Raw genomic sequence first — 21583 nt, forward strand, 5'->3', positions numbered from 1 at the left:
CTCTCTCTCTGTGTGTGTGTGTGTGTGTGTGTGTGTGTGTGTGTGTGTGTGTGTAGACTACAGAGTGGCTTTGGAACTGCCTTGGGATGGGATGACCATCTACGAAGTTAAAAAAACCAGGAGCCACTAGAGATTGTGCAATGCATTTCTGTGAAATTTCTAGAAAATTGCAGACCTATAGTATGGAAAGATTCATGAGCAAGCATTAACTGTTGGGAGCCTTACAGTCTAGACTCAGATCAGCATATAACGACCTGCTCGACGGGGTTCCTCAGGGCAAGGCACCTGCGGAAATGGACTCTTACTTGGCAAGGACCAATAATAGTCCATGAGACAGCACAGGAATTTGCAAAATTCGAGCAGCTTCCAGACTCTGTTCTCTCTCTTTATATCAGTGATCCTTTGGGTGATTTTTAGTTTTACTTTGTCTGTCACACATGCAACAGCTGTAATTTTTCCTGGAAATTCTGTTCTTTCTTGAATGTCTTCCCCTAAGATTCAGCCAGGGGCTAATGTTTCTCGAATCTCTTATCTAGAATTACTAACTGCAAGTCCTAATCCTGGGAACTGTTCTGACTCAATAGAGACAGTGAGATACATATTCTAAAACAACACTTAGAACATTAACAAGACCTTGCAGTTCTGAAAAGGGGAGTAAGGCATGCAGACACAGAATAGGGAAAAAGCTTCAGGAATACACATAGTACCAATGTTGAGAGTAAGCTCCCTGGACATCAAGCATAGAATTATTGGTAGGATTTGGCATGTTCCAAGAGGAAAAAAACACAATGCAGAATGTGGATGGAGAGATGCATCTTTGCCATACGTAGGAGCTTGTAATGGTAGAAAAAAGTATGGTATAGTGAGATGGGAAAAGAGTGTCTTATTAAAACCTACCTTTTACAGAGAGATTGAGACGCGGGACCCTCTTGGAGAAAAGGGAACTGTATTAAAGCATATCTTGCAGATATGAAATAATTGTCTGGGTTTGAATATTATTGCCCTTAAAGCATTGTACCCTTGTCTATTGCTTTTTAACTTTGTAACTGGAAGTCACCACCAGCTGACACCAGTGCTGAGAGAGCAGGATGCATCTGGCTCGATATTTAGTTAAGCCTGCAAAAGTGCTGAATTTTCTGTGTCTGGAATAAGGTTATGCAGGGCGTGGGAAGGTACATTTGGGAAAGCATAACGGGGAACAATGACGGATGTCATAATGATTACAATGTATTCCTTAAGTTGTGTTCTTAAAGTGAAAATTAGAAGTCAATAAGAAAACTGTTCGTGTAACCCTGGTAAGAAAAACTCTTAATAGAGTATTTTATAATCAAGTATAAATAAAGATGGCCTGAGCTATTCCAGATCACTTGAGTGCAATCCACTTGGTGGTTAGAAGTTTTCCTTACACTGATGCCCCTTCTGACCTCAGAACCTGAACCCAAGCCAAAACTGGGCCCTGGCAATTAACTGTTGTGGATTTCTTGGTTCTCTGGTGGTAAGGGTCTCCAACCAGACTCCAGAGTGAGGGGCTCCTTTTCTTTCTCACAGCCCTATAATGTCCCCTGCCTTCCTATCCTGTCTCACAAGCGATCCTGCATTAGAAGAGAGGGAGGGCTGCCATGGAAAGACTGCCTTATGGGCACTCATTACGAAAAAGTGTAGTCTGCTTCCTGATTGTCATTTATATAGGCCACCCCAAATGTACATTTTAGGCCTACCGTTAATGCTAGATAACATCCCTAAACTAATTTGGAAGAGATCTGGTTGGTAAGGCTTTAAAATTATTTGTTTTTTCTCTTTTCAGTTTAAAACCATTACCTCCCACCTCCTTTCAGCCCCTTGGGGAAAGAAAGAGGTTCTTCACATTCAATCAATTCAATCGCCCTTTCTTGGATGCTTGCCTTCCTAACCTCTCTTACAGCTGGGAATGGTCAAGTGATCCATTTCTACTGGATGAGACAGAAAAAGAAAAAAACTAAGCCATGCTTGTGCATGTGTGCACACCTGCCTACATATATACACACACAGTACACATGCAAACAATACAACAGACCTTATACCCTTCACAAAAATTAACTCAACATGTAACACAGCCTTAAATTGGAACTATGCAACTAAGAAATACCCGGATTACAGAAGAAACTTAGCTGACCTTGGGCAGGACTCGTAATAACCTTTTGAATAAATACCAAAGATACACGCATGAAGAAAGTGGTCAATACGCTAGACTGTGTGAAAAAAAAAATCTGTTGTGCAAAAGATGTAGTTAGGAGAATAAAATGACAAGTTACACAGAATATTTTCTAAAGTCACATCTAATAAAGTCACATCTAATAATCAAAATATTTAAAACTCAACAATTAGAAAAAAACAACTTGACTTAGATATGGGCAAAAGACATTAATAGAGCTCTATTAGCTGTCAGATAAGCATGTGAGAATATATCCCAAATCATATGTCATTTGGGAACTGCAAGTTGAAATAGGGAGCGACCACAACACACGGGTGGGAAAGTATGCGGACACCACCAAATGTTTTCAGTGAAGTGAGGCAGCAGGAAGGGCAAACTCTCTCATTTGTTCTTTATAGAAGGGGAAAGTGGTAATGGTTTGGGAAAACGGGAAGAGGTTTCTTAACATGAAGCATGCTCATAAATCCAGTGCCGAAGACAGAATGTCTACATTGCCTGCAGGAGATAAACTACTCCAGTGCCCAGGCCCTGTGACACAGGGACCTATTGCTCCCATAATTACGTAATGTAATATGGCTGACCTTTAAGACAGATTGTGGTCACTGGCTTAATCTAATCTCTGAGTCTGCAAAAGCAGAGACCATTCCCCCAGCTGAGCCAGAGTGGAAGTCAGGGCTATCCAAAGTATGAGGAGGATCCAGACCATCCTTGGCTTTGAAGCTGGGGGGTGGGGGGGGGAGGCGTGTAATAAAGCATTTGGGCAAAACTGAGAAAATGGCTCTGTGGTAGCTTGGATGTAATTGGTCCCCATAATTTCACAGGGAGTGGCACTACTAGGAGGTGTGGCTTTGTTGGAATAGGTATAGCCTTGTTGGAGGAAGTGTGTCACTGTGGGTCAGGCTTTAAGGTTTCCTATGCCAAGTGTCCCAGTAGACTTCCTGTGGCCTGCATATCAAGATGTAACCAACACCACATCTGCCTGCATGCCGTCATGCTTCTTGCTATGAGAATAATGGACTGAACCTCTGAAATCATAATCGAGCCACCCCAATTAAATGTTTTCTTAATAAGAGTTGTTGTGATCATGGTGTCTCTTCATAACAATAAAAACCCTAACTTAAACAGGTTGGTACCAGAGACTGGGGTATTGCTGTGATAGACTGACCATGTTTTTGTTTGGAGGAAATTGGACTTTGGTACCTTGGCTTATAAAAGCAGTGGAATGCTTTAAGTGCTACTTAATAGACCATACTAGTAGGAACATGGAAGACAGAGGTGCTAAGTTATTTGAACTCTTGGAGGCGCACTCAAGAAGTTTCAGAGAAAAATTTTAGTATATGGCCTAGAGATTTTTCTAGCAATATTTTGGTGAAGAAAGTGGCTGCCTTTTGTCCTTATCTGAAGAGTCTGCCTGAGGCTAAAGCGAAGAATTTTGGATTAAGTTTTGGATTAGTTCAAATGGCAGTGGAAATCTCGAAACAGTCTATTATAGACTGTCATGTGGCTTTTAATGGTAATTCTAATGAAAATTAATAATGAAGAGGAGAAGGTGAGCAGGGAAAATTACAAAATGACCATTTTGAGGAGGAACGAGCACCAGGAAGTGAAATAAAGCTAACTCCTGTGTTCAAGGAGATGAACAGATTAAGAAATAAAACAAAGGGAACGGTGATCTCAGGGCAAGATCCCACCCAGCTACATTTTCAACTTGTGAAAAGCAACTAGAGAAAAGCTTAGAGCTGGATATGGTGGGGCACACCTTTAATTCCAGCACTGGGAAGATGGGGCTGGTAAATGTCTGAGTTTGAGGCAAGCCTAGTCCACAGAGCGTTTCATCACAGCCAAGCTTAGACAGTGAAGGACAGAAAGCTGGTAAAGATGTAACTGAATGAGGGGGCCATGTTCCAGCCCCAGGAAGCAGCAGAACTTGGCAGCTTTGGCCACGTGGTTCTGACTTTAGAGTTAAGCACAGAAGAATGGAGTTATGGAATTTGCCTCCATTGCCCAAAGAAAGTCACTGAGGCCAGGCATGTGCCAGGGGCGTCCCTGAAAAGAGGCCCAGAGAAGTCATTGAGCGAAGCTGTGAAGTTGAAGCCTGGGTTGCCTTGGAGGACCTAAACTGTGAGAGACGCCAGTGCTGTGGGATACCTGCCAGGGAGAGCCACTAACTGGAAGTGGAAACTGCCAAGGAGAAAGAAGTCTCTTCCAGCCAACAAAGCCGAATGGAGTTGGAGATTTGAAGAGCGTTTTGGCATCAGATATGGAGATGCAGAGTTTAGAGTTTGCCCAGCTAGTTTTGTTCTTGCTTTGGTCCAGTATTTTCTCACTGTGATCCCTTCTCTGTGATTTGGAATGGCAATGTATATCCTGTGCCTTTATATATTAGAAATATGTGATTTTTTTTATTTTTACTTTACAGTTAAGAGACTGTAGGAATCTCAGAAAAGACTTTGAACTTTGTGCTTTTAAACATCGCTGAGAATGTGGTGGACTAAGGGGACTTTTGAAAATGGACTAAACGTATTTTGCGTGATGATATCGTCACAAATTTATGGGGGCCAGGGAGTGAGATGTGGTAGTTTGAATGTAATTTGCCCTCATAATCTCATAGGGAGTGGCACTACTAGGAGGTGTGGCTTTCTTGGAGTGGGAATGGCCTTCTGAGAGCAAGTGTGTCACTGTGGGGGCAGGCTTTGAGGTGTCCTATGCTCATGAGCGTCTCAGTAGACTTCTTGTGGCCTGCATATCAAGATGTAACCAACACCATATCTGCCTGCACGCTGCCATGCTCCCTGCCATGATGGTAATGGACGGAAACTCTGAAATTGTAATTAACCCACCCCAATTAAATGTTTTCTTTATAAGAGTTGCTGTGGTCATGGTGCCTCTTCACAGCACAAAAAGAAAAAAAAAAGGCTCCTACTTATGAGCCATCAAGAAAACAGGGATTTCTGTCCTACAACCACAAAGAACCATGTTTGTAGCTATTTCCTCCAGATGGAAACATTGCCTTGTGGGGGATGCAGAGAGGATCGCAACTCATGAAATTCCCAGTATTTGTGAGGACCCTGCTGAGGTTTAATAATCAGTAAGCAACCCCTGAGGAGGAGACTTGGTAGTCTAGCTACCCACAAACTGCGCAGGGTGCTCCACTGTGCAGCTTTTGTAAGTTAACACCCTTAGAGGTTTTAGTAATGCAGCTGCCTGAGTCACTCAAGCTTCTGTAAGTAACCCTTCGTGCACACTCCTGTAAGCAAACCCAAACTCAGCTAGGCTTAGATGGAATTATTGCTTTGGTTTGAAATTACTTTCCCCATCTAAATTGAATAGAAAGAGTACCCACCCCAGGAAAAGTAACGCAGTAATTACTGTTTTCCAAATATGAATGCACTTGGAAGCAGGTTCTCCCTCAAACCTGGAGCTTCATCAGGCCCAACACCTTGACTTTGGCCTTGTTGATGTAAGACATGTCTGCTCACCTTCCTGAATAACATTCTGTCTTTGCCAGTGCTGCAAGAACCTGAATGGGCCATCAGCATAAAAGTGAAATGTGGAAAGGCTCAGGCTTGACCAGAGTCTACTGAAGGGCCTTCTGGAAACAACTCAAAAGAGAATAGCTTGCTCCCACTGGTAGTCTAAGCAGTAAAGTGATTGCAATCTCTCGCCTCCTGTAGAATACAATAACTAAATCTGCTCAGGGGGATTTAAAAGCTACAATCTAACCCTTTCTTCTCTGACCAAGGAAACTGAAACCAAGAGGAGCCACAACAAAAAGAGGAAATGCCAAATCCGTGGTTTCTCCATGGGAATGCTCTACGAACGCTCCTGTTTCTCCTGAGTGTTCAGCCAGTGCATCTATTTTTCCCTAACTCAAAGGGCTGTGCCGATGGTTAAGAATCACCTCCGAAGAGTTCAAAACAGCCCTTTGTAGACAAAGTCGCTGTGTCTGGAGTTAAGAAGACCTAAACATTTGAGAAACTGAGCACCATGGTTTCCATGGTGACCGCTGAGGAAACAGGTGCACATTCTAATGAGGCTGGCTATTCAGCCAGCACCCAGGGAGCAAAGGCTGTGGGACATTCCAGAAAAATTCGCATATACACAAATCTGAGTGAGTGGCTAGCCTGCCAGCGAGCTCTCCTCTCAGAAGGGACAGCAGCTCTGAGCTCTGTTTCTGGTCCTGGGCCAAGTTCCTGCCAACCCCTTATTCCATTTAACCATCACCAAAGCTTTCTAAAGTTGTTCTGGGCTCTGGTGCCTTTTGCTGATAAAGAAATGGAAGCAACTTCACAGGACTGTTGGGTTTTTGAATGTGACTATGACCCAGCTATGCATCTGATGAAGGACAGAAAGACGTGAGAATGACATCAAAATTAAGTAAGAGCACAGAAATGGCTAAGCTAACCACAAGTTTTATGAAGTCAAATGACCAGGGATGACTTAAAGGTCACTGACAACCTTAGACCCCTCACATCTGTCATACATGCCTGTTACAGAGGTCAAACTTATCATCATTAGCAAATAAACTCCTCAAGTCAATGTTCTGAAGAGGAAAATAGGTAGGTACTAAAATAATAGCAATGTTCCACGCCTTAGCATAATGGAGAGATTTGGTGTCCTGTTGTTGAGCACCGAGAGGCAGAACGAGGAGGAGCCATGAAGCAAGAGACATGAAGCACAGAACAGAGGACAGAGAAGTTCAGAATCCAGGATACCCTGGAGACACTGCAGGAGTTAAACAAGTGAAGGGATTCTAACAATGAAACAATGGGTTTGTATTTCTCTACATCGTTTTAAAAACAGCAAAGAAATCATCTTCCATCTTTTTCATTTGTTAAGTGTTTGTATGTGCATGCACACATACACATGCATATGTAAACATAACCCATAGGTGGAAGTCGAGAGATAATTTGTAAGGGTCGGCTCTCTTATGACCATGTAGGTTCTGGAGATTTAACTCAACTTTTGGGGTCCCCACAGTATCATTCAGCCTGCTTGCCACCTTGCATCTTTAAGGGGCGCTAAGCTATGGTTCAAATGTGACAGGTGTTGGCTAATGTGATCTGTAAAGGTGAGGCCTTCAAAGGGGTTAAGTCATGAGGGTTCCTCCACCAATGAAGTTATAGCCCTTACGAAAGAGTCATCCTCCAGTGTCAAACCCCTTTTCCTTTCCACCCATCCACCACATGAGGTCTTAGTGCCTCCTCTCTAGAGGTCACAGTGACAATTGCACCTTGAAAAGGGAGCGCAGCCTCTCACCAGGCACCTGCACCTAATTTTATACATCCAGTCTCCAATCTGTGGGGAGTAAGTTTCTGCTGTTTATGTGCCTTCCAGCCTCGGGCTTTTCATCAGAGCAACTTAAACAGACTAAGGCATTGAGTGTGCCTCACCTCTGTTGGGGATACCTGTGTTGATAGCCCACACTCAACCAACCTTCTTCAATTTTGTACTCACATACCACCACAAGTACTTATACCACCCACCACAAGGCAGGAAGTTATTCCAGAAAAAGACATTTAGGTACAGTCCTCTTTCTACCATTGGCCAAAAGATAAAACGCAGTCGTAGCATCCAGCTCTTTCATTTGGACAGAGCCCTTGCTGCTGCTTCTAAACCGTATTAGGCCAAAACCAACGAATCTGGTAATGAGGGTTTAAATTGGTGCAGTACTCACTCGGAAAACCTTTTCCACTCTTGCAATGCTTTTGCCAAAGATGGTTCCAAGTTGGTCTCCAATTCCAGCCAATAAGAAACCAAAGAGCGGAATCCCAAAGATGGCATATAAAATACAAAAGATTTTGCCTCCTTCAGTGCTTGGAGCAATGTTCCCATACCCTGGGGAGAAAGAGTGGAGAGAAAAAGAGGGAAAGCAGTGAGGTGGCAGAGAAAGTAAAGCATTGACCAAATAATCCTCAGAATTCATGTTCTCCAAAGCCCTTTACATTTCAAAGCAGTGCCCCCTCGCTTTTCTCTATATAAACAGTCTCCATGTTTCCAAGAACTTAATATACTTAAGAAATGTGTGGTCAGCCTGAATTGCGTTTCTAATGGAAATGATACTTTTCTCTTAAGAAATAGCACACATCATGGACACAAAAATTTTCACCTTTGCCTCTGTAGACAAAAGCCCCTTCTTATAGTATCATCCCACAGGTATCCCCTTTGCCTGGTCTCACTGTGTTCAACATCTGCTCTCATAGAGCAATAGGTGTTGAACATTAAAAAAGAAATATGGTCTACTACAAACTCAGATGGGACAAAGGCTTGCCTTTCCCTAGCCCAGGAAACCTGATGAGTAAGCAAAGCCTCTGTGTCTCTTTCCCCCATTGACAGTGAAGTCTAGTTGTGCCCAGCTCTCTTTATTAGAAATGGCACACAATCCCCAGCTCTTGTATCTCCACCCACTACCCTTGCACCCAGAACAATCAGAGCCAAATAAATGTTTGTGGATGGAATCTATGTTTGAACACGAAAGATTCCATCTAGAGTCAGGCCAATTAAAATGAGTTTCACAGAGTATAGTTGTTTGAAAATATGAACATCTGCATTCTTAAGAGGCTTGCCATTACGTAAGTAATTCAAGTCTCATGAGTATTAGACTTTATAGTGGTTTGGAAGAAAATAGCCCCCATACACTCATAGGGAGTGGCACTATGAAGAGGTGAGGCCTTGTCAGAGGAAGCATGTCACTGGGAGGAGGCTGTAAAGTCTCACCAAGCTAGGCGCATTATGGCAAGTCTCTTCCTGCTGCCCAAGGATCCAGATATAGAACTCTCAGCTCCTTCTCCAGCACCGGCTGCCTGCAGGCCATGCTTCCTGCTATGATGATAATGGGCTAAACCTCTGGAAGCTGTAAGCCAGCCCCAATTAGATGTTATCCTTTGTAAGAGTTGATGTGGCCCTGGTGTCTCTTCACAGTAATAGAAACCCTAACTAAGACAGCCTAATTCCATACAAATGGGGCTTATAATATTAGTACAATTTACATAAGATGTAATTGATATTCATTTTCTTGACAGTTAGCATTACAGACTTAAAACAGCCAATTAACGTTCTCCCCAATTCAGACAGTTTAAGTGAGGCCTGGTTTTGAATCCATACAATGGATGAGGTATTGGTCCATGGCAAGTGACACATTAGAGAACATAGCAGAAAAGAACAAAGTTCTCAGTATGACCAGAAAAAAAAAACACGTTTTTGGTTGTTCATGCTCCCATGGGCCTGCAGAGCTCGCTGTTAGACTCTGCTTGGGATGAGTCACTTGGCTGTTTTCCTTAACAATATTCTGTTCAGAATCATTCAAACCTCTTACCACAACTTATTTAAACTTCCCTTTCCATTTCTTAGATGAGTGTGCAGGCAAGACTTCCTAATCTTATTTTCTTTTGCTCATTATCATGTTGATTTAAATGTGCAACAAAGCTCCTGGGACTTCTTCTCTAATGCTTTTAGGAGCTTACACAAAACTATCTTGCCAAGCAAACTCACCTAGACTAGTCTGATTTTCATGGACTTACTCTGTTAGAAAGAGAACGAGCATGCCCCTGCAGCCTCACATCATAGGGGCTGGAGGTGAGCCTTGGAAACATTCTAGAAACTTGTAGAGACACTAACAATTTTAGCTTGGCTGTCTCGTGACAGCCTCATTTCTGGGAATACAGGTTTTCTTTTAGCCCGTCTCAGAAAGATATTGCAGACGTAGGCAATCTGAAGCCCTGACCCTGCTGAGTGTGCATTTATTCATCCAGACAAGCTCTACACATGTCCTGAGTGTGCTCACAGAGGATGCAGGTGTCCCTAGAAGCACCATCAAAAAGCAAGGAGGTTTCATATCTACCTCATAACACCCCCACTGTCCTTAGACCCGTGGAATCTCTCCAAGACTTAGGGTATTGAAAACATTCAAGGAAAATGTGAACCAGAAGAGTATTTGGTGGTAGCAGTAGTAGAACTAGCTGATATTTCGCAGATTAGAATAGCAGAGTAAAATAAAATTGAAGTTCTCCAGTAAGGGTGTTAATAAAGCAAAATTCAAATATGCATGCATGCATGTATGTATGTATGAATGTATTAATGTACAGTTGACACACTGTGTGTGTGTGTGTGTGTGTGTGTGTGTGTGTGTGTGTACCTTGAGCTGCATTAGTGCAATGACTTAAGTGGATCCATGATCACAGAGGCTGGGTGGTAAATGCGGTGCTTCTTAGGCAGCAAAATACCATTGAGGCTGAGAAATAGAGCAGTTCACCTGCTGCTCGAAAAAAAACTAAACTGGCACACTGGAAGTAGACAAAAGGAGAGCAAAGGCAGTCCAGAAGGCCCTCTACCAACCAATGCTTCTGACTCTAAGCAAAGGATGGCCAGCTGAACAGGAACAAGGAGAAACAACGAGGTTTTTGTAGTAGAGGACCAGATGGGTCTTGGTTCTGATCACCCCTGAGTAGAAAACATCTCAAAGTCCTTAAGGAAAAAGCAAGTGTTTAAAGACGTGATCCTGAGACACAAAGAACTTTCCACATGCTTCTTAGGTGCTCAGATCAGATCTTTGCGACACCATGACTGTGGAAGCCACCTGTCTGCACCGGAATGTTCTATTGCATGCAGGAGCTGTGTAAGTCAAACAGGACCTCACACTCAGAAAGGTCCTGTGTTGAGGGCAAACGAGTCTTTGTGCACATGGATAAGCACTGGGGAAATCAGGAAAAGCTAAACACATAACATCTCTTCAGTGGAATGAGGTATATAGCTGTTCTTCCTAGAATGCTTGGAATGGCTGGAGTAAACCTGGTGATCCTTGCTTGTCTGATGAGCCAGGCTCTGACCTTATTTCCCACAATTTATGTTTCACTTATTCCAAACCTAAATCTTGAACATGACTTCCATTCCATAAAACTCATCCTTAGGAGTGGTGTCACTTGAACTTTACAACTAGGTGACTTCTATGTTATCTTAGGGTCAGGCTAATCCTGACACCCACGGGCATTATGTTTACCTCAATTCTTTTACCTAGACCCTAAATCTTGGACACTATATCAGAATCAACAGAACTTGTCTTTGAGGAAAACATCTACTTTGCAAAGAATCGCAAGGTAAACACGTCTTAAATTTATTGCTTACTTCGGACTGAGTTAATTGTTATCAGAAAACAATGGAAAAATCTTTCCAAAATTGTTCTGTGCTTAAATACGGCTAAAGTAAATGATCTGGCGTCAGACTCTTGAAGTCTTGGACTAGCAACAGCTACCTAAATCAGACTGAACTGAGATTCATTCTTCTCTTGCCCGTATTATTTCCCTGACAGCTGTAAACCCTAAGAGACCTTCCATAGTCCTGTGCTTGTTTGAATGTTTTGATGCTACCACGTTGCTATTCTTAACTACTTTTTAATAATGAAACATGTGTTTCCATTCTGCACCAAGCCCTGCTAGTCCTGGCAGGTGACACTGGGTGAATGACACAAGACTCCACTGCTTCTTTACTGTGACCTAATGGATAAGTTAATTAATTTTTCCAGGTCTGATTCTTACCATTAGTAATAATGTGATCATTTCCTGCCTTTCTGGAAATGATGGTCCATATAAAAGCATCCACACACAAGAGTGAACATCATCCCTCCAGCTTACAAAAGCTAGTTGCTATGGGTCTACCAGCAGAGACAATAATCAAAGGCAGGGGGGGGGCTTCTCATATCAGAATCAGATATGAAGGAAATAAATAGTTGCAAGGCACCTTTGATCCAGAACAGTCTTTTTTCTGGTTTGGACAGGTTCCTAAATGTATTTACTTTGCTGAATGACTATTCCCAGATGCTCAGAGGAGACCAGTTCCAGGAGCCCGTGCAGATAACAGAGTTCAAGGATATTCTATTCTCTTATATAAACAGCATATTTGCATATAAACCTAAACACTTCCTCCCATATAATCTAAACTACGTACAATAGCTAATGCAATGTAAATGTTATGTAAATTGCTGTTAGACTGTATTGTTGAAGGGATGATGAGATGGAAAAACAGTACAGTGTGCATACATTTTTTCATTTGAATATTTTCAGTTCATAATTGGTGGACTCTATGATGTGAAAACACAAATACAGAGGGCTAATGATACAAGCATAATCTCTGTATCTATCAGCATGCAAAAGGCTCTTTTGAGAAGTATATTGATACTGAGTAATAGGGTCACTTTTCAGAAAAGGCCTTTCGTACATACGTGACGTCATGCTGCTCATGAGAGTCACGAGGAGAGCCCTGCAAAGTTCTGTGCCCTTTGACAGAGCAAAGGACTTTTCCCTTCTTTGGGCCTTTCCCAAGGAAACAACCTACTTCCTGCATAAAGGTTTGCACTGTGGTGTCAAGAGGGTCACAAAAGTAAAAACATCTTAATCCCTCCACATGTAACTACAGTATGGACTGAAGGCGTAAGTCACAAACAATGCCACAGCAGTTTGGAATTATGATTAATAGGGTGGTATTTATTTAAAGTGGAAAAAACTTACAGATCACCATCAGCCCTCTGCGCAACCAGGAAGGGAGCCTAGCCAGCGGAGCAGGAAGTGAAGAGAGGGAGGAGAGGGAAGTGGCCACTTTTTTAAAGGGAGAGAGACCACGCCCCAATGGGCTGGTATCTCAGCAGCTATAGGCTGGAGGAGCAGAAGGACCTCCCGCAACAACGGACAGTGAGCCGAAGGGGGCCATCGAAGACGGACTTTGCAGTGAACCCCAGAGCTCTAACACTGCTAATCAGGGAAGCGTGAACAATATTAGCTTGCAAACTATATGATCTGGAGCCAGCAGACCAGGATATGAACTGCCGGTTAATGAGATAAAGCTTCCTGGGATAACTGCTCCACTTGCCCGACTTCTGGGAGAGTGGGCAACTTCTCAGGGGCAGCTGAAGAATGACCAGCCCTGAGATTACTTGCAAGCCTCTTTGCAAGTCTTGAAATGAACTTACCATAAGTACTTGGTTTTTGTGGCGGCTTGTTTTCTCACCTCATTCCTGCTTACATTGCATCAAGCCATTTCATTTTAACTGCTCTAGCTGTCTGGCTTTGTTATGACACTTTGGGATTAAATTTTACTCAGCTAAATAGTACTCAAATTAGAATTCATTATGTCTTAGTTAAGAGAAAGAAAGGGGAAAGTTGCATAGAACAAGAACCCAGCCTCCTGTAATCTTCGAGTGGTGGGTTATATTTTTGTTTGGTTTTCTTTTCATCCTTGCTTTGGAGTGGTTGCCTGCTGGTAGCCAGCATCTTTGTGATTTGGAATACTGGAGTGTATATTTAGAATATACAACTGCTTAGACATAGTGGCCAGCCTCTTTCTGCAGAGGTAGCAGCCTCTCAAATAGCCAAGACGAGGACACATGAACCCAGGGGCTCATCAACAGGGCAGCTCAGCCTAAGACTTAAAGCAAGATCATGTGGCCCAAAGATGGCGGCTACAGTAGCCAGAAGAATCAGTCACTGGTCATGGGGTCAAAAGATACTTATGGACCCTCTATCAACTCTCTTATGTCTGTATACATTGGTTAGAAATGTCTAGATTATAGAAAATCTAATGTAGACTAGCTTAAACCTAAACAAAGGGAAATCCCTCTGACTCTGGAAAAATAGAAGATTTAATATTTCTTAGTACTTTCGCAAGTAGCTCCATTCAGAGCTCACAGACCGTGAGCAGGATCCACTTACCTCTAGCCCTTTCCTTACCCCAGCAGGGTTAGCTCAAGTCTAGACAGAATAACCTGCCAAGGGAAGACAGTAAGGGGCAGTGGCTTGGCTCTTCCTTCTCTGGGTTTGCCACCAGGGAGGAAGTGAGGAAGCCATTTCCTCTAAAGTTCAAGCAGAATTCTCATTGGCCATCTTTGAACTGATTATTCTGGCCACAGACTGAATTGCTTTGTATAGATATCGTCATTTGTCTCCAGAGCTAGGGCTCATGAGAGGAAAGGGAAGATTGTAGATACTGTTGTTGGGACAAAGATGAATTTAAAAAAATTATGAGTGATGGGTGGTGTCAATAAATACCGTTAGTGCTTTTCTGAAAGCCAGACAGATACTTCAGAGTCCAGCATGGGTCCTGTCAATGCCTCAGACAAAACTCTGATTTAGTAATTTCATACAAGGAAATGAATAGGGTTTTTCAATCTATTTTTTTTTTTTTTTTTTGGTTTTTCGAGACAGGGTTTCTCTGTGGTTTTGGAGCCAGTCCTGGAACTAGCTCTTGTAGACCAGGCTGGTCTCGAACTCACAGAGATCCACCTGCCTCTGCCTCCCAAGTGCTGGGATTAAAGGCGTGCGCCACCACCGCCCGGCCTTCAATCTATTATATGTAATATCCCCTAAAATCTCATGGATCCAATACCAGCATTTTGAGAGCATTTTCCAAAGTATACCTTTTGAAATGACCAAGACTTTCTCGAATTTAATTCTTTTACAAATCCTCTTAAAATGCATGATGCCTTTCGTCATTCTAATAACCAGACTGTCAAACACATTCTAACATGACATCATTCTTCTCTGGTGGATGACTACAATGTCCTTGGATTGGCTAAAGTTCATAGCACATGAGGGCCCAGGCCACTCACTTTCTCTGTTGGGTGTAGGGAGTCTCTGAACTCCAATGGCCTAACCTGATTTGGAGGTCAAAAAGGCTTCTAGGTGCAGACTTACATGTATAATGGACACTTGAAACGCTGACAACAGCTAGTGTTAATGAGTTTAAAAATTGCAGGTGTAAAATAGCTTGTCATCTAATTAGATTAGAGAGTTGGTGGTTAATTTTAGTTTACTTGACTGGATTATGACTACTCAAAAAAGCATTATTACGGATGTGTCCGTAAAAAATGTTTCTAGATGTTTCCACAGGGCATTGTCATGTGAGTTGATGGACTAAGTGTGGAAAATCCATCCTCAGTGTGGACAGGATCATTGGCTGAGGGCATTATAGAACTAAAAGGGGAAGCCATTGAAAAGATGTCTTTCTATCTACCTATCTATCTGTCTATCTATCTGTCTATCTATCTATCTATCTATCTATCTATCTATCTATCTCTATCTCTCTCTGCCTGTCTCTCTCACATAAGCATGTACAACTCAGAAACATTTTGCTTCTCCTACTCTTTGACATCAGAACCCCAACCTCTCTGACCTGTAGTCAACAGGATTTATACCACTGGCCTTGTGGATTTTCAGCCCTTTGGCCTCATTCTAAGAATTATACCATCAATATCCCTGGATCTGAAACCTTTGAATTCAAATTAAACCATGGAAAAGCACCATATGGCTTCTTCCATTGCAAGTAGCTTGCCAAATGGACCTGTCTTGGGATCCTGATTGCAGAAGACAATTCCTCTGCCCCATGTCTATGCACATATCACTTAAAGCTGACAAATCACATGCTAGAAGAGACACTAATCGTGTTAAGGCAAACACTGAACAGATGGTGTCAGCTAAAATTGTGTGGTGGAGAAAGATGGGAAAGGGAAATGTCATCACTCATAATCAGGATCAATGCATACTGGCTAATGACTAGAACATCAAGGTTATTATATACTATTATAAAATAATGGCTAAGACAAAATTCACAGTACCTAAGTATCAGAAAACAAAAGGTTCATAAAAATAAGACTGACACTGTTGCAGAAAGGCAGTAATGATGGTTTATATGAGGGTAAGTTGCTAGAGCATGTGCAAGGGTCTGCTACAGGCAAATACCCAGGTTTTTATGTAGTCAAACTATCCTAGGAAGACAGAAACAAGGAAGTGGACCAGGAAGGAAGAAGGAGACCAACACTTTCGCTTGCACAGTGGGAAGCTCAAAAACAATCCCTAAAACTGAAAATTCTAGAAGTAGCAGTACCAATTTGATATTTAAGACACCAGAGGTAGGCACTGAAACCATCAGACAATGAGATGAAAGTTATTTTCTCAGGAATAATAAAAAAACTAAAGAGGGAGAAAGGGTGTTTTGTTCCCCCATACTCAACTTTGTAGATCATTTTCATCCCACTGTCTGAATTCTACCAAGAAGTAGATTCCATCTTTACAATGGAATCTGAACACAACAGAGCAATCTGAGTTCAACTGGTCAGGCCATGCCTTCTCCCATTGCCTTGGCATTAGGTTCCTTCTGTTGAAATGCTCTTCACTCGGAAATCTCCACCCTGCTCTGAAAGCAGCCCCAACAGCTGTGTTCACTGGACCAAGTAGGGAGAATCTGCTACTACAGTTTAAGAAGACAAATTCTGTCTACCCATTCCTCAGAAAGGTCTGCAGAGGAAAAGATATTAGTAAATGGTTGGATACCTATGGTCGTGATGACAGTTCCAGCAAAGAAAAAGGCACTTCCGAGGTCCCAGTGGCTGCTGCTGTTGGAAGAGTTTCCTACCGGGCTGACCCCTGCATTGTCAGCATCGAGTGCATGCTGCAAAGAGAGGGGAAAGCACAAGTAAGAATCTGATAATTTGCCGTACTGCTCAAGAACCTGCGAGGAGCTAGACACTGCCGGTGCAGCAGAAAAAAGGACAGGCTTCAAGTGGCATACCATACACCCATGAAAATCAGAGGATGACTTCTAAGTGGGAGAAACATCTAAGATTTAGAGTACTTATATAAAACTTTACATAAGTTTAAATAAGACTTACAGGCAGGGGTAGCCTCAATTATACAAAATGCACACACACTGCTGTGTGTCCAGATAGATGTCTACCAGAGCATTCACCCGAAGTGGTCATTTCTGGAAGGGCAGGCTATAGGTTTCTTTTTCATCCACTCTTTTCTGTATTATTAAAGTGCTTTCCACTGAGTTTCTTCCAAGAGCAAAGGAATTTAAAACTCAGGCACCAGGTCAGATCAGCTTGGTTCTGTGTTTTATTAATACCAGAATCTTAGATACTTACCTCAACCTCTCTAAGCCAAATTAATTTACTGTGAGACCTTCCCTTGCTATAAGGAATTTTTTTTGAGACAGGGTTTCTCTGTAGCTTTGGAGCCTGTCCTGGAACTAGCTCTTGTAGACCAGGCTGTCCTCGAACTCATAGAGATCAGCCTGCCTCTGCCTCTCGAGGGCTGGGATTAAAGGTGTGTGCCACCACCACCCAGTAACATAGCTATAAGGATTTAATGAGGTGGTCCCTTTAATATTATCAGCCCATGACTGTCTTTGGTAAAGACAGCAGTGTGATTCAGGGTCATGGCTGTTCAATGTATAACCATCATAAAATAGACCAACACAAAAATTACTATGATATCAACAAGTTTACTAGGGCCACCGTCATGTACGTGGCCCATTTTTGACTGCACTGTTATGCAGTACATGGCTATAGCATCAGTTCCCTAGGTATCATTGGGGTGCTCACCCTCACCCACATCAACCTGTATTGTATTACATTATTGAAACTGAAATTGTATTGGGGAGAAGGGGTGTGCAGGCACCACGGTGCACAGATGGAGTGCAGAGAACAGCCTGAGGGAGTCAGGTCCCTCCTTCCAGCATACAGGTTCTTCTGAAGGAACTCCCATGGTCAGGATCAGCAGGAAGCCCCTATTACCCAGGAGCCCCCTCACCAGTCCTGTTCTGTTCTCATTCTATTAATCAGCCTGAACCGACTCCTCAGTGACCACTGGAATCCCATACTCTGTCTCAGTATGCCCACTACCTCCTCTATGGTGATGACCCAGCCTCATTGACCCGCAATGAAACTGTCGCCAGTCATTGGGGTGCTGCTCCCTCACTCCCTCGTGTCTTTGATTACACTCTGCCACAAACTATGCCCACCACCCAGGTCTGATTTAGGTCCTGCTTCTCCCCAGTGCCTCAATCTACATATTACAGCTCCAAAATTGTCCCCTTCCCAAATTTATGCTTGTGCACCAACTCAACATAACCCTAAAATTTGTCCCCCACTTCAGCATGAGCAGAGGAAGATAAATCCTCTCGGGGGCCCTTCCTGAGCTGGTCCTACCATCCTGCTTCAGTCTAGGGGCAGAAGGAGTTGATTATCATGCATCCCAGGCACCTGCAGTCCACAACTGTGAACTGTAACAAGAAGCCTTCCACCTAGGAGTTCCAAGGAGGAGGTGACGGAGGCATGAGCTGCTTAGAGAGACTGAGACTCCACATTCTGGACAGAGTTAGAACTGAGCAAGGCATGAATAATGAGACACATTTCTGTGTCCTCAACAGTGCCCGTTAAGCTTGGCTCAGACACATAGTGGTTGTCACACATTGGGGAACAACTGGAAAGTCCTTATTCTCTCCAGTATGAGTGCTTGATGAGATCAGTCAAGCTTTCTAGGACAGGGATAAGTGACCTGTTCTATAAATCGCCACACGATGAATATTTTATTTAGCCTTGGCGGGTTACATAGAGTTTCTGTTGTTTATTTTTTTTCTTTATGTCCTTTTATAAATAACTGCTTAAATATGCAAAAATACCTTTCCTACTTCAGAGGCGGTATGAAAACAAGCTGTCGAATAGATTTTGCATGCAAATATGACTGACTAGGTGACAGGGTAAAGACAGTCTCTGTTTAAGTCTTTAGTCCTCCTTGCCCCTAAGGATATGAAGCATTATAAAGGGTAGTGCTAGCGATGGTTTCTGACATAGACGCAGGCACCCCAGAATTTAGCAGCAGCTGCATGGGCTGTGCACAGATGTTTCTGTCAATGGCTTGAATCAGCGCTGGGTGACAGGACTACTTATTAACCCGGCGCTGCATTCTGATCTACTGAGCATTGCTACACATAGGTATGCATGTATGTGTGGCAGCCAGAGGTCACCCTTGGGTGTCATCCTCTATCGCTCACCAGCTTGTCTTAGAAAGGAGATCTCTCACCAAGCCTGGAGATCACCAACTGTCTAGGCCAGCTGGCCTGCAAGCTCTGGGATCCACCTGTCTCCCCTTCCTCAACACAAATATTGCACATCAAATATTGCACATGCAAGCCATCCCACCTAGTCATTATGTGGATGCTGTGGTCCTCATACTTGCATCTCAGGCTCTCTGCCAACTAAGCCATCTCCCAGCCTCTCCTCTGTTTTTGAGGGAGATAGGCGGGGGAGTTCTTTCTAGTGCTAAACCTCACATCCCTTGTGCTGTGTGAGAGCTATCCTACCACGTCAGTCTTAACCGAATCTTAGATCCTTCCTCACTATCTATCCACCTCTGAGGATGCCACTCACGGGTGATACCTCCAGGACAGTTCTAGGCCTCGGTCACTCGAGCTTCAAATCACACCACCAGTACCTAACATTTCCATAAAACCTGAAAGAGGGTTATGTTCAGCAGAGTCTCACAGGGCTGAGAATTTTCCACAAACATCATAAATAAACCCAGTGCCACACATAAAATACAGATTTGCAAGAAAGACAAATGGACGTGATTATTGCTGCATCGAAAGATCTGAAGTAAGGTGCCTTTTCAAGATTCACTTTTCTTGAATAATGCAGTTAATGGATACTGAAAGGGAAAGAAACTAACTCTCTTCAAGCACCAGCATTGAGCCAGGCACATAAGAAGTACCTCCAAGTTTACTCTCTCCCCAAATCCCAATAGGGTGGTATTGTTCCCACTTCAGCAATGCTGCAGCAGATATGAGAAAGGTAACTAATACATCTGAGGTCACAAAGGCAGGAAGCAGAGAAGCCTTGACCCAAACCCTGTCTAGCCCAAAGCAGATGGTTTGGCTCGATTCTCTACACATGATACCCAAAATGCACTCTTTTTCCCCTTCCATCCTCATAACCACACGAAGACCAAGCATGGCCATTGTCCTAGCGTGTAGGCAGGAGGGACCTCCCTCACAGCAATCAGGAGCTTGGGTACTTGCTAGGAGCACCTCCATCTGATAGTTTCATATCTGTGAAGTCAACGCCCTTCTTTCCCCTAAGTTATATATAAAGTGGGCCATGTACCCGAATGCCCAGGGAAGCCGTTCTAAGGAAATTGTATAAAAGGGTTGCTTTGGGCCCACTAATATTCTAGACAAAATCCACTAGGAGCAAGACTTGAAAGTAGAAAGAAGGTGAAAATATGCTTTCTAGCGAGCCCCCAAACTTTTGGTAAGGTTTTAGATCTTTGATTCTATCTAAAATTAAAATGACTGGCTGGGCAGTGGTGGCACACACCTTTAGTTCCAGAACTCAAAAGGCAAAGGCAGGTGAAACTCTGTGAGTTCGAGGCCAGCCTTGTCAGCAAAGAGAGGTCTAGCCATGGCTACATAGAGAAACCCTGCCTTAAAAAAACAAAAACCAAAACAAAGAAAACAAAAATAATAAATTAAATAAGAAGTAAATAAGGTTTAAATGACCAGTAAACCTAGTTAAAATAGTTACCACTTGAATTGGGAGGATCAACTCTTTAAATTGTAGCTGATAAAAAAAAATACTGCATTTCTGAGGTACCATGTAAGGCTTTAGTATATGCTGTACTTTGTGTAATGTTCAAATACATCAAACATACTTATACCCCCCAAATAATTATCATTTACTTATAGTGAAACTACTTAAAATTTATCTAGCATTTTTAAATTATATATAATAGGGACATTGTTCTAACTAAATAGCAGTAATTTTAAATGAGTCTATGGTTTTAACATTAATTTGTATTTAAAATTAATTTTATTTAAAATTAACTTTATTAATTTTTAAAGTACTATCCAATGATTTTAATGGTCTGAGCTCAAGTAAACATTGTATAATTAAATAAATTTTTAATGTTTTTATTATCTTTGTATTCATGCCACAGAAGTCAAGCTAAAGCTGGGTGTGGAAGTATGCATCTTTAATACCAAAACGTAGGAAACAAAGGCAGAAAGAACAGGAGTACAAGGCTACACATAGAGTTCTAGGCCAACCTGGGCTTCATGACACTGTCTCAAGACAAAAAGTGGGGAGGGAAATAAGAAAGCGCCCACTTCATGAACATTTAAGCAATGACACAACTGTACTGTGTATACTGAGTTTAAAAGACGTTACATGGGGCTGGGGCGACAGCTCAGAGGTAAAACACTTGTCTCGCTGTTTAAGGCTTTAGCTAGATTCAACTCCAGAACCTTCAAAAAAATAAATAAAGTTGTATGTGGTGAAAATTCAACCAACATTAACATCAGTTTGGGTCATAACCTCTGACTTGGTGAGCATGTTCTGTTCACCTACAAATTCAACCGCAATCAAGTCCAAGAGGCCTTAGAGTAACAGATGGCAAGGGATGGAGAGATGATAGATGCCTGGGAAATGAGGTACTGATAGATGAGAGATAGATAGATCATAGGAGATGGGTAGGTGATAGGTATGCTATTGATAGATGGTTCATAAATAGAAAGACAGATATATGGATGGATGGATGGATGGATGGATGGATGGATGGATGGATGGATGGATGG

General features: G+C 42.6%; 1 protein-coding gene across 1 annotated transcript in view; it reads right to left on the bottom strand.

The window, feature by feature from the left end:
• Kcnk10 (potassium two pore domain channel subfamily K member 10) overlaps window positions 1–21583 on the bottom strand; it is a 135687-nt gene that overhangs the window by 40099 nt on the left and 74005 nt on the right. Inside the window, exons 3-4 of the mRNA XM_005343428.2 lie at window positions 16504–16621; window positions 7869–8029 (exon numbers count right to left, since the gene is read on the bottom strand). Coding sequence (XP_005343485.1) covers window positions 7869–8029; window positions 16504–16621 — 279 coding nt within the window. The remainder of the gene's footprint in view (window positions 1–7868; window positions 8030–16503; window positions 16622–21583) is intronic.

The sequence above is a fragment of the Microtus ochrogaster genome, chromosome 1 (assembly GCF_000317375.1).
Source record: "Microtus ochrogaster isolate Prairie Vole_2 chromosome 1, MicOch1.0, whole genome shotgun sequence".
Taxonomy (NCBI): Eukaryota; Metazoa; Chordata; class Mammalia; order Rodentia; family Cricetidae; genus Microtus; species Microtus ochrogaster.